This window comes from Gracilinanus agilis, chromosome 4, assembly GCF_016433145.1.
Source record: "Gracilinanus agilis isolate LMUSP501 chromosome 4, AgileGrace, whole genome shotgun sequence".
In the NCBI taxonomy this organism is placed as follows: Eukaryota; Metazoa; Chordata; class Mammalia; order Didelphimorphia; family Didelphidae; genus Gracilinanus; species Gracilinanus agilis.
In genome coordinates, this window is record NC_058133.1 from 451,121,544 (window position 1) to 451,136,424 (window position 14,881).

Below are 14,881 nucleotides of genomic sequence, written 5' to 3' on the forward strand. Positions count from 1 at the left end.
TGTATAATAAGAAAAAAGCTCTGGCAAACTTCAGTAGACATTAGGCAGACATATTTTTTTCTGCCAAAACCCTCTCTCTGTGCAGTCAATAGAATACCAAAACTTAATGGAACTTCTCTTGCAAATGTGAGAAAATATACAGACAGAGAGTTGTTCTTACTGGGCCTTGTGCCCAGATTGGCAACTCTACTGACCAAAGCCACTCACAATTTGATATCATTTAAACTCACACTGGAAAATATGGCCATTAACTTACTGAATGAGTGTTTGAAAATATTTTTAATTGATCCCTTAGGTCTAAAAAAAAAACAGCACTTGTAACCACTCCTCCAAAAATAAGGAATTAAGAACTTAACCTTCCATATTAGTATAATATCAACAAGAGATTTTTCTTTTAAGATATTTTTTTAAAACATTAGGAAACATGATTCCCATTTTCTGGTGAATCTGAGTGTAGAGACATGTGAGTTGATTAATGAAAAGACAATAAATGATGAGTCACTTGGACTTGAACATACATGTTGAAAATCTATTCAGTTCCACCATATCTTGGATAAAGTATGAGCTGAATGAATGTTTGATAGGTAAAGTTTATACCTTTGTTTCATAGTTTCTTCAACCCAGTCAACTCTAATGGCTTTTACTCTCATTCAATTTCAGTCAGCCACCATTGAAATCACAGTGTGGACTGTTTTATCATTTAGATTTCTTCCAATATACTGAAATTTTCCTTGACTATAAACTCTTCTCCTTCATCCATCCAATCTTCTTATTCCTACTGAACCTATTCAATAACCTCATTATTATTTCCAGTACTTAAATCTCCCATACTCTCATTCTTCTAGTCTACCAGTCCTTTACTGTTTTTGTTATTCTCTCCACTCAATCTGGACTAGAACATGAACCATTTTGAAAATGCTGTCTCTAGCACCTTATTATCAATTCTTCACCTTATTGAAACTCCCACAATCTGATTTCTCATGTTCCACTACAAATTCACATAACTTTTCTGGAGAAAGTCAGGAAACCATGCTTGATGGGGTTCACTTTAAATTCATTCTTTTGAATCTTGTTTGAACCTTTCCTGTTACCTTTATGTATCTCTTTCCAAATCTCTATCAGATTTTCTATAATGATTGTTGCAAAACATTTCCACTCTCCTCCAAATCCTAAGATCAGTCTCATTTGCCTCATATTCAGAGGGTGAACTTTAGTTATTGGTCTTAAAATAATCAAACATGGAGTCCATCAACATCTCTTTTCAAGACGATAAAAAATCTTTATGTTTTTACTTATTTTTTCTGCATTTTATTCCTTCTCACAGGAAGTGATGCCTCCTAATAATAAATCTTCATGCCTCTACTTACTATTTTTCTGAGATTCTACACCATCAGTTATTCCCTTTGACTCTTTTTGTCTCTATATTTCTCCTCCTGTCCCTATCTATCCCTCTTTCTTCTTCAATATTTTGTTATTTCCTATCTGCCTGTAAATATATTCAGGTTCCCCTTTCAAAAAAATAAAAAAAAAAAAGATGGTGAGAACCTTTCTCCATTTGTTCCTTGTTCTGTAATTTCTTGAAAAAATTGTCCTTTAATCATTATTTCTACAACTTGACCAATGAAAATCCCCTCTCCTGATATTCCTTATAATTCGATGAATTTCTAGTAAAATTTTATTTTTGTAAGTCACTAATAATTACTTGATTCATGAGTCCAACAGTCTTTCTTCAACCTAAAAATGCTCTTTTCACTTGGCTTCTATGATATTTCCCCTTTGGGTTTTCTTTCTACCTCTTTGTTTCTTTTTTGATTGTTTGTTTCTTCATTGACTTATTCATTATTTCTTTTTTTTCTATCTGTGAAGAAATGTTGATGTTTTCCCAAAGGTCTGCCATTTATCCTCTTCTTTTTTTCTATACTGTCTTCTTTTATAGTCTTATCCATTCTTATGACTTTAATATAAGTGAATCTGTAATCTTTATATACAATCATCTGCTGCATCAAATTTTCTCCATTCAAACTTCAAGCAACCTCACACAATCTCTCATTTTCTTTTCTTCCCTGCTTTCTTAAAGCCTTACTTTCTGTCCTAGTAACAACTCAGAGACAGAAGAGGGAAGAGTTAGGCAAAAAGGGTTAGGTGACTTGTCTAGGGATACACAGTGAGTAAATTTTTGAGGTCATATTTGAACCCGGCCCTCCCACCTCCAGGTCTGGTTCTCTATTCACTGTGCTACCAAAGTGCCCCCAGATCCACATTTTTTCATGCTTGTTACATCTCAATAGTTCCTAATGACTATCTCCAACTACACAATTACTTTATACCACTGCCAATTAACCATTCAAATAGGAGATGTGGATAAAATCATGTTCCTGCTCAAAAACTTTCAAAGGCTCTCACAAAATATAGTACAGAGTCTTTAGAACTTCCCATTAAAGGGTCTCTTCACGGTGGTTCAACATTTTTTCCCCTAATCTTATCTTCTACTATTTCCCTTCATGTGCCCCTTTCAGACTATTCACAATTTCTCCAGTATGCCTCGATGATCCCAATCACACTATTCTCTAAATCTAGAATGGTTCTGTATATATGTTGGGAATTGTTTTAGGAACTGGAGACCAGCCTATTTAATTCAACCATTGTAGTCCTAATCATACCACAGATAACTATTAATTCTTTTAGACCACAACTCAAATTTACTAATGTGAAAATAGAAGACTCCAATGGCACTCGGAAAGGAAGATGAAATTTAATATAGAAGATGGCATGAAGATAGTAAGGAGATGCTGGATTTGGAACCAGAAGAACTTGGGCAGAATTCCAAGCCCTATTATCTTACTACTTGTGTAATCTTGGATATGTCATTTTAATTTTTTAGACCAACATTTCTTGATCTATAAAATGAGAGTGATGGAACCTGTAACTTTTAATCTATGTTCCTACATAATAAGATAATTACTGGAGCAACAACTGCATTCCTTAAGCTCAAAGATCCAAATGTCTTCCTTTTGCCCTAATTTGATACAAAGTAAATTCTTGCTCTTCATCACAAAAAGAACAACATCCCTTTACAAACTGAATATCTAGTCAAATAAGATGAGCTATTTAAACATTTAATGGGGTTTTGGGAAATATAGAAAAAGATCAGAGTACAGAGAAAACAAGCGAACTCACAGTAATGTTCTGTTCTATGAAAATTTTTCCTTTCTTCAATAATGGAGTTTGATGTTTTATCTTTCTGATGATCTGTATTACTCATGGAAAGAACTATTTGATCACAGAATGACCATAATCATAGGCCAATATGATTTTTTTTAAAGAAGTGCCAGGAAATTTGGCATAATCATGGAGTTTTGGAGGAATTGTGGCCACTAGCCAGACCAATTGTGTCACTACTCCAAAGCGATATTCTTTTCATTCAAGGAATGTAAAAACCAAATGTTCTTCAAATAAAGTATTTTATTTTCCAAAGGCTTTACTCCATCACTTAGCATAACTTCTCCTTTATCAGGACTGAGCTGCCACTGAAGTACTCTTCCTGTCACATCATTACATGGAGACAACCTGGAGCTCTTCAAGCCCCTAACCACATAGGACTTTGGGAAAGTGCTTTGAGTACAGACCAGTGACAGACAATGCATCTCTCATATGAAGAACAACTTAATTAAATCGAGAGATTGCTTCACCAGACAGCTGAGCACCAAAAAAATGAATGTTTTTGTCTTCATGAGGCAATTTATAGACTGTCCACTATAGCAAGTAAAAAGTAATATCTATATCGAATAAATTAATGAATCTAAAAGCAATTATCAAATGTTTACTATGTACCAACCACTATGCTAAACACTGGGGATAAAAGAAAGCTTAAAAAAAACCCTTTTGATAAGAGGTGATTAATTCAGAGTACAGATCGAGGCTTTTTTTTTTTTTTTTTTAAGATGGGGCATAGCTGAAGCAGAAATTTGTTTTGCTTGATTACACACTTAGGCACATAGTGACCAAGGAGGTATGTTTTTTGCTCAGAGAAGTCTCAGGAGTAAGGAGTGGAGTTCTAGAACAATTGATTGGTATGTCTTTTGCAGAAATGTTAGTGTTATTTTGATTACTGCTTTGATTGACTCAGTTATCTATGATGATCAAAAGATGAGTCTTGTACAGTATCAGAACTGAGAGGTATATCCCATAATATAATGCCAAGCATCAGTTGAATTGATTTAATATTAAAATAAAATTAATTTAATTTAAATTACAGACAAGTATTAAAATTTACAGACATTCTTTGAGGAATGCTTTTAAAAGACAAGTAGAGAAGATGATACTCACTAAAGGACCAGGTGGACCATCTTGGCCTGCAGCTCCAGGAAGCCCTTGTTCTCCCTATAAGAAATAGATATGACTTTAACTGGGAAAAATTTATGGAAAGTATGTTTAAAATATCATGTTATTCAGAATACTTACCACAGGACCAGGAATACCACGAAGACCTTCTGGACCAGGTTTTCCTGCTGGTCCTTGAGGGCCAACAGGCCCGGTTTTCCCAGGGGCACCTTCTGATCCTGCTTCTCCCTGTCAGAAAATACAACTTATGAATATATTTAGCACTGAATCATGAAGAAAGAATTTCCAAGGTAGCTTCATCTGCTTCATAGGCTACACAAACATTGACTTTTGATTTTGTTTTTACCTTGGCGCCTTTTTCACCTTGTCTCCCCTCAGATCCAGCAGCTCCAGGAGGGCCCTAGAGGGACACATTATAAAAGAAATATTAATATTTGCATTTGATATGAGGAAAGCATTCATATGAGATGTAATCCCAATCAATCATTTAAATAGCTTGAAATGGACTCTAATACATTATTAACCATCAATAATATTTCATTTTCAACTTCAGGAGCAGAGAGAAAAACAAAACAAAATAATTTCACATTATATATAAGTGTCTTGTTAGATTATTAAAATAAACTAAATAAAAGCTAAATTGAATATAAATAAGAGCATAGTAGAACTTCAATGAGAATGAAATGTTCCCAGAAATACAGTGAATGCAAGGCTCTCCTGATCATAATCAGTTCAACAAACTTCATCTAACCCCAGAATTAGATTGATAAAGGAGTTGGAGGAAGGAATGTCACAATCTGGGCCATCTGATGACAGACTTTCTTGAAGGTCTTCCTAACACTTGGTTCCTCTGAATCAGATTTAAGAGTAGATACTCAGAGCTCCAGTTCTCTGTTGTCTTATTCCTGCCTCTGGGAAGGAAGGGCTTGAAAGTCACACACATTCACATCTCTAAATAATAACTCCCTTTCTTGTATTTTTGAAGGCTTGGGTTCTTTCTTAGACACTGTGCCATGATCTCCTCACTCATATCGCTTCAACTCTGAATCTCAGTTTTACCTCATTTAATAAAAAAATGATAAAATACTTGTTTTTTAAAATTCTAATGAGATAACATATATACAATACTTTGTAAACCTATCTACTCTAGAAATGCCAGCATTCATTACAGAGAATTCAGCAGATACCAAAGTAATTCTGTTGCTTTACTTTAGTGACACTGACAAGCTCCTTAAGATGTGGAACTTGCTAATACTAAGTACAGAAACAAAGTGATTTAAAAAAAAAATTATGACCTACACCATATAGCAAATTTGGGCAAACTAAGACCCATAAGCTAAAGCTAAACCTGGCTCAGTCTGTATAGCTCATGAGCTAAGAATTGCATCTTTTTTAACTTGCCAATTGTATGAAAACAGGTGATGAGCATAATTTAGCCTGTGAATTGTAGTTTGCCAGTCCCTGGCATGCAACATCAAAGCTATGTTCTCAAGATATAACCCAGAACCTTTTCTGCATGTTCAGGACACAATTATGGCAACTGCAAAACTGGAAAATTAACAATTACTTAAGTTGGAAATCACAAAGATATATTTTTTTCCTCTGTGGGGGAAAAAAAAAAACAATGAACCAATCATTTCTTCATGAGTCAGAAAAATCTAGATTTAAATCCGTTCTTTGACATTTACTAGCTATGTAAAATCCTAGGAAAGTTGCTTCATCTCTCCTTTGTAACCTAAAGATATATTACTCATAGTACCTGTCTCACAGGGTAGTGAAACAAAAATGAGAATATAAGGTGACATTATTTTTTTACCTGGAAGGAGTCCCACCCTCTTAATATACAGGTAGGATACTGAGGCACAGAGAGTCTTAATGAATTTGGACAAAGTGATTTAACATAAGCAGTAAGAAGCAGAAAAAGGACTCCGTTCCTGACCCTCTAATTATAAATGCAGCACTGTTTCCACAGTTCCAATGTACAAATCCATAAAACACTTTTCAAAATTTAAAAGTTGTATATTCCTGTTAGTAGTAGTGATAACTGTCATTATTAATGTTGGCGGTAGGATATAGACATATGGACTTCTCTATCTACAAAGAATGATAAAATTTTATTCTGGCCAACTCTAGAAGAAGTAAAAAGAATTTTTAAAATTATATTTCTAACTAAAATTATTTTATAGCAATAGAATCAATAATTTTCTCAAAGCTTCACTTTATGGATGAAACCATTTGTTACTTCTAAGTGAAGCAAATGACTCACCTTGATATTTTAAAAGCTAACATGTATTCATAGTACATTAAAGAGGCATCTATCACCAGATTCATTTAATAACCATAGCCACTGCTTCATCTACTTTTCATGTCTTTCCTTTGGCAATGTGTGTTGCTTGATTTAATACTCTTTTAATATTTTCATTTTTTCAAATTATGAGTAACTTGAAATAAAAAAAGCATGTAAAAATATTTTACTCCACATCTAAGGGTCTTTTTTTCTCCAATAAAAGAACATGAAACTAACTCTAGACTTCAGAGAGCTGGGATGATAATTCAAATATTCAAATTCCATGACTTATTGACATACGTTATATACTCTTTTATTGCCTTCAGAAAGTACATCCTTATTCCAAAGTATTGAAAAGCCATGGAAATATGTGTGTGTGTGTGTGTGTGTGTGCGTGTGTAAATCATTTAACATATCCAAACATCATTTCCTAATTTGAAAATAAGAATTATACCTGTAACATAAAATTCACAAGTTATTTTGAGCCTCAACTGTATATAAAAAGTTCATATATAAAATTAGCCTTTCAGCCTTTAAAGTACTATATAAATGTTAGTAAATATTATTAGTGTTAAACTAACATACCCTCTTATTTTACACATGAGGATATTGAGACAAGGAAGGACCAAGCAATATGCTCAGTGTCACAGAGATTTTAGTGATCATGGCTCTGACCAATCTCAGATATTATTTTTGTGGAAAAAGGTTCACTAGATGACTATGAATAGTCAAATATATTTCAGTCTCAGTTTGATCTCCAGTGTAATAACCAAGGAATTTGTGTTTGATCTTATCCAGTTTAACTTAAAAAAAAAGCCAACCTTATCTTCGTTCTTAGAGTTGACACTAAATACTGGTTTAAGATAGAAGAATGTTAAGGACTAGGCAAAGTATTTTTTGTTTAGTTTAGTTTAGTTTTTTTAGTGATTTGCATGTGAGTGTAGATGGTAGCTTTATCAAATTTATAGATAATACAAATGAAGGGGGGGGATAAATAACAAGTTACAGAGTCAGAATTCAAGGCAAATTTTGAATAGGTTATAGTCCTAATTAGAAAGAAATGAGAGGCATTTGAATAGGGATAATTAGGAAAACTTATAATTGATTTAAATCAAATCAATATTGCAAGTACAAGATAGAGCTAGATCATATTTGGTTTAACAAAAAATAGAATTTTAATGCATTAAAGGTTCATTATGAATCATCAGTGTAATGTGGCAGCATGGTAGGAAGACCGTGAGTAAGTTGGAGTGTGTCTCTAACTTGACTGATTAGCATGATATACCTATATACATACATACATACATATATATGTGTGTGTATGTATAAACAATATAGAAACAGAAAAAATTGGATTATTGTGAACACATCAAAGAAAAATTAGACTAACTATAACAATGTTACACACACATATGTATATATGAAGTTTTGCAAAGCTTAAAGAATTATTTGATTGCCCATTATTCACTTTTTGTGGTAGCAAAGCACTAAATACCAAGTAGCAATCCACCAGCTGTGACAGAATTTTCAGGAGCTATCCAATTCAGCACCGAATGCTTCCAGGAAATTGGGAGGGGAACTGAGCCTGTCATTTCATTGCTATACAGTAAAATTATGGGTGAGGAAGATCCTTCTCTCAATGTTAGCATCTTTTCTTCAACTTATAGTCTTAGCAGAACACTGAAAGGTCAAGCAACTTGGATAACAGAACAGCTATGTGTCAGAGGAAGTCTTTGGACCCAAATCTTCCTGGTTTATAGATCAACTAGGTCTCAAAGTCTTTGTTGTCTGTGGCATATTATCTCTTTGCATCCCTTTTAAGCAATCTTATTCAGAGCTTCTGGGTTCAAAATCTTGGTTCTCCTTTTTACAAAATATGAACAAGGGCAAATCCATTCACTCTTAGCCACAGTTACCTCATTTGTAAAATGAAGAGATATAGCCAAATGACCTTTGAAGTCCTCTCCAGCTCTAAATCTAGGAGTGTGTGTTTGTGTGTGTGTGTGTGTGTGTGTGTGTGTGTGTGTAACACTTACACTGGAATCAATACTGAATATTGGTTCCAAGGAAAAAGAGTGGTAAGGGTTAGGCAATGGGGGTTAAATGACTTCTCCAAGGTCACATAGCTATGAAGTATCTGAGGCCAGATAGGAACCTGTGTTCTTACAGATATGGAAGAATTGTTTTTCAAAATTATATGACTTTGTTGTGTACAGATCTGTGTCACAGGTTGACATAATTAAAAGTAATGAAGAACGATATTATGTTTACACTTAGCTTTTCTGTTTAACTATCCTTGAGTTAAGGTATTGCTTTGGACTACATTATTAAGCTACTTGACACTTGAAAAAGAAGAAAAATATTAATTGTGAATGTTAAAAAAGATCTAGTTACAATTTTATTGGTGGTTTTAATGCCATTATAAATATGTTTTAAACTAGTGGAACAAATAGAATATTACATAAACTAGACAAAGCCAATTAAGAATGTCAGTTCCCCCAAACCTACTGCAAAGGACCAATTTAACACATTATATTAAATAGCTTTCAGCTTATTTTTAATGATATTGTCATATTTTAAGAGTAAACAATGCAAATAATTGCTCACTAAAGACTATCTAAAGGTTGATATATCTGTAGCTATTCCATAATAAGAACATCCGCACTTCGTTTTGATTAGCAATATTCATAAAGCGAAGTCATAACCATCCTCAGATGCCTGATAATAATGAGATAGCTTCATAATTCATAGCACTGAAATCTCTACTAATTTTGTTTGCAAGTGACTGAAATGGATTAGAGAGCACTTAATGAAATATATTTAAGCTGCTATTTTGCAACAGAGGATAAACATTTCTAAATTGACCTATTAAGGATTTCTCTTCCTCCATAACAACAACAAATCAGTCTTTGTAAACAATTAAATGGACTCAAAATACGTTAGATCTCTATTAAGGTGTAACAATAGCAACAATTGTTAGAAGGCTCCTTGTTATTCCTTAAATCTTATTGATTACTGTATCCTCACATAACAAGATTTCCCCTGTTCCCATCTGACTAGTAGACGTTAAGCTAATCAGGCAAAGACAATTTGTACTACCCCTATTGTCACTGCTGCTGCTACTCCTGCTGTTGTTACTATTCCTGCTACTATTTGTTCTTCTTATAATGCCAACATCATAAGCTCAATCACCACCACCAATACTACTAGTACTGCTACTACTCTTACTTCTACCACCATCATGAGTTAACATTTAAATATTTATTAAAGACTCACAACAAATTTGTAGGGTAAGTCCTATTATTATCTCCATTTTATAGATGAGGCAATTGAAGGTAAAAGGTTAAGTGACTTGCTGAGGGTCACATAGCCAGGATTTGAAATCAAGTCTCTGACTTCAGGAACATCATCTATCCACTAAATCAAATAGCTATCTGAGTTTAAATTGTTCAACTTAAAATTAGCAAATGACAAATGTTTGGATAGTCAAATAATTATTAAAATATCAGCTAGAGATGAAATAGCTCTAAACATTGTCCCTGTCCATCCTCCTATCATTTCCTAGTAGATTTAAAATTATTTTAATATCTTGCCCCTAAATTACTTTCTATTCTGCATAGGATAATTAAAGAGTTCTAAAAAGTAAAGACTTATGGTATACCATAGGATTACTACATTCAATCTATATTGTGTTAAAATGAGCAATTTCTAAAGGATAAAATATGTAAAAGTGGCTTTGAGTCAGCATTGAGTTTGCATTACAATAATAAGAAAATGTTATATGGATAAGTTTATCCCAAATTTGTTTCCAAAGTATAGTAGATATTAGAAAATTCGTGTAAAATGCTTTGCAAATAAAACTATATAAAACTGTATGAAAATATATATAAACTCCCTTGATCATCAAAATAATAATTATTGTTATAAAAATGACAATATCTTCACCTTTTAAATTTCATGTGTACGAAGAACACCAGCTGAAAGAAACTATATCTATCTCTGCTGATCTGTGACTGTTTTAAGTTAGAGATATAGTAAGTTGCCTGGGGCACCAAGAGTGAGAAGGAAAATGATTTCTCCTCATCATACAGCTAGCATGAACCAGAATTTAAACCTAGGTTTTCCTGATTCTGAGGTTAACCTTTTACCTCCATGACACATTGGCTTTCATGTTATTGATATTGTAAACACAATCTCATTCTTAGTATATACAAATATATAAAATGCATGTATGTATATATAGAGAAACAGACAAAAGGAAAGAGAGAGATGGGGAGAGAGAGAGAGAGAGAGAGAGAGAGAGAGAGAGAAAGAGAGAGAGAGAGAGAGAGAGAGAGAGAGAGAGAAAGTGTTCAAAGCAACCCTTTGGGACCAAATTTGCAATCATACTATAGTTGTTTATATTTAATGTTCTATGGGCTATTTTACTGGTTGATAAAATAAATGATCTATTATTTTTGCTCTCATTACTATCATATTTAATATCAATGAGGTTTTAGATTTTAAATACATTTTAAGTTATTGTTTCTCCTAGAACCCACATAGTAAAATATATGTGTCTAGTAAACATATGTATGGATATAGCACATGCACAGAACATATGTGTATGCTATAGTTACATGTGCATGTACTTATCTATATGCTTATATATGCCTATGAACACATTTTTCNGAGAGAGAGAGAGAGAGAGAGAGAGAGAGAGAGAGAGAGAGAGAGAGAGAGAGAGAAAGAAAGTGTTCAAAGCAACCCTTTGGGACCAAATTTGCAATCATACTATAGTTGTTTATATTTAATGTTCTATGGGCTATTTTACTGGTTGATAAAATAAATGATCTATTATTTTTGCTCTCATTACTATCATATTTAATATCAATGAGGTTTTAGATTTTAAATACATTTTAAGTTATTGTTTCTCCTAGAACCCACATAGTAAAATATATGTGTCTAGTAAACATATGTATGGATATAGCACATGCACAGAACATATGTGTATGCTATAGTTACATGTGCATGTACTTATCTATATGCTTATATATGCCTATGAACACATTTTTCCTGCCTGCTGCAACTGATTTCACTAACACCATTTGTTACTGTCTTTTTAATATTTTACATTTATGTGCCATGAGAACATTATACAGCTTCTCATCTGGAAGGAAGACATAAAAACTAATTCTCCTTTTCAGCAATATGTCTATAAAAAGTGACAATTGATAACGTGTCAAAAGATGGCTGGTTCATTTGCCAGAGACTTAAACCATTTGTGCTTGTTGACTGACTGACTGACTAGTATGTGGTATTGAAAATCAAAAAGTTAGTAGAGGAGCTGTGTAGGAACATACCATTGGCAATTGGCTACCATAAGATACTAGTAATATAATTAAGCTCTGGATTCAAAGGATGATTCCTTGTACCAAAATGTCATCTGGTTATTTCTTGGAATATAACATACTTTGACCCAATAATCAATTTTTTTATAAAGCCCCAAGCATTGTAGTTTAAGTATATGGGCACTCATTTCTAAACTGCATGAAAATTCTGAAACTAGAAAATACAGTGTCAATTTGAATTATTATATAAATTTCTATAACAAGCAATGGTCAAAATGTTGAGGGAAAATCTTGTCTTTCAAGAGAAATTGGTTTATTAGGTGCTGGGTCAAGAAGTTTAGGATTTGCTATCCACCACTACCACTGCCACATATACTCATACTCTGATGTTTAGCAAAGCATGGCTAAATACTCCCTAGACACTGGAGATATTATGGAACAAAGATAATCATATATTTCCCAGCAGGGTTTATGATAATGACACCAATAGCTAGCATTTATATAGCTCTTTAAGGTTTGTAACACATTTTATAAGTATTTTCTCATCTTATATCATCCCTAGGTGGTAGGCACTATTATCCCCATGTTACAAATGAGGTAACTGAAGCAGACCAAGATTAAGTGACTTGCCCAGAATCACTAGTAAGTTTCTGAGGCTGGTTTTAAATATCCTTACTCCAGGTCTAGTCTCTATCCATTAGGCCACCCAGATGCTTTACCACTCTACTATGATTGTCTAACCCAAAGATTGCTAAAAAAAATTATGAATATATCTCTTGCTATGTTTGTTTTTGTATGAATGGAAGCTAAAATAGCATCATTCATGTCAGTAAGAGTTCTGTTCATTCTGGTCATGATTTATAATAGGCATTTATCGCCAGCAATCATCCATTCAGCTACTTTTTCTTGATTCTAGTTCTTTCTGCTAATTCTTTTCTTTCTCCCTTTCTCCCTTTTTCACTAAAACAATCCCATTTTGAACTTATTCAGAAGAAAAAGAGTCTCAAAATAGTTTTAATTTTTAATTATAGAAAATTTAATGTAGAACTAAAATAATTTTCAAAATATCCAAATCCCAACCTAACTTTCCCCCCAGCTTTCTATTCCCTTTGGCTAGGACAATTTGAGCCTCAATCTCTGTTTGTGTTGATTTTGTCAAAGTTGCAAGAATCTTAAAGACTTGCCTTCTGTTCTCTCTAATAAATATAATGTGCCTGGTGTAACATTATACATATAAAGGTACTTAAGGAGTAATAATACACTGCTAAGGGTATTGAAGCTATCAATTTGTGATTATACAGTTAATTTAAGGTAAGAGCTGACTAGACATTACTGACAAAAAAATACAAATCATTAAAGACTCCTGAAAAATATCTATTTGTATATAGAAATCTAAAAGATACAGAGCATCTGGCTGCCAAGTATTTCCTTCACTATGTGCTGTGCAGAGTTGAACTTAAAACATCAGTGTGATTGTCTTTGAACTCCATTAAACATTCGATCTTTTCACAAATAATTTCTCCAGACTCCTGAAGTAATTTTTAAAACAAATCATGTTTCTGCAACCCAAGATATAATTTTATTTTATAGCCTGCTTCATTTATTGAAAATAAATTATGTATATGGCTTATGCTACACTTACAGTGCATGGTACTCCATAATTTAAGACGGCGATGTACGCGCCAAAGAGGATTTATGTGTCTGATTTTGTACAATTCTCATTCTGCCCGTGTTTTGGGTAACACTTGAGTAGACAAAGTTGATTTTGTACATTCATGTCCCACAACAGTAATGGCTTTCACAATGCACTTTATCATGAATTTGAGTGTGTGTGGGTTAAATGCATACAAATGTGACAACTGTGCTTCTGCAGGGTCTTATGTATAGAGAACAGTTAAATGTAATGAACATATTTGGTCATCTGCAGAAAGATGAAGTTTGCTCCTGATTTTTGTCTTTCTTTTCCCAATAATTCACTGACACTAAGTAATGAATGTATATTCAGCTCATAGTATCTTATGGAAACCACAAGGCCAATAGTGTTATGTGATTTATTGGTGCCACTAAGAGATGACATCCAGTGAGAATATTTATTCTCCAAACAATTATGTAACTAAGTATTCACAATCAATCATATAACTAATCAATGCATTTGTGACTTGGCTTCAGAGATGGGCAATTTAATAGTATTATTTTCCACTTCTAACCTTTTCCAATCAATCAGGTAATCAACTTGTATTGAGCACTTTCTATGCAAAGAGCAAAGTGCTTGTCACCATGGTGGATACCTAGAAGAAGTCCCCTGGTCTTAAGGAATTTATTATCTAGTTGAGAAGATAAGAGACAAATATAAAGAGACAGCTAAGACTAAAGGAGGTGCAGGATTGTCATATATTGATGTCATAGTAAATATTATGAAATTCAAAGAAGGGAACTTTGTGAAATTAGTTGAATGGAATGCTTAGAAAGCGCGTTATAGTAGTAATCTTTGAGTAGGTCCTTGCAAAATAAAATAACTGCTTAATTTCTATTCTACTTCAATGTGGAATCTTGTAGCCCCCAAACTTGTAGCCTAGAGAGATTTGATGACCCTCAGTTTAGTTAGCTTGAAGGTGAAAGTCTCAATTTTGACCTTGTCCTAGAGGGAAAGTCCAACTTTAGGAGACTCACAATAGACCTTAAAGTAGTTTAGGTGGGGAGGGCTAATGCCATCAGTTGTTAAGTATCTCTTTTGTCCCAATGGTTTCTCCCCTAAGGCCAAATTCCTTTACCTAGATTGCCCAGCCTTTAGCTGGATCTTTCCCTTTGTGCCTATTGTAAAGCCCTTCACAGTTATTCCTATCTGGGACACCTCATTTTCCTTTGTTACCATTGTAAAGCCAATCAACTATTCCTCTCATCCTCAGTCACCACGTTCTCCAAG

The 14,881-nt window shown here is 33.5% G+C and overlaps 1 protein-coding gene across 1 annotated transcript in view; it reads right to left on the reverse strand.

Moving 5' to 3' along the window:
* The window catches only part of COL11A1 (collagen type XI alpha 1 chain), a 268,654-nt gene that overhangs the window by 22,267 nt on the left and 231,506 nt on the right, over positions 1-14,881 (reverse strand). The window contains exons 51-53 of the mRNA XM_044675498.1: positions 4,688-4,741; positions 4,462-4,569; positions 4,327-4,380 (exon numbers count right to left, since the gene is read on the reverse strand). Of these exons, the coding sequence (XP_044531433.1) occupies positions 4,327-4,380; positions 4,462-4,569; positions 4,688-4,741 (216 nt within the window). The remainder of the gene's footprint in view (positions 1-4,326; positions 4,381-4,461; positions 4,570-4,687; positions 4,742-14,881) is intronic.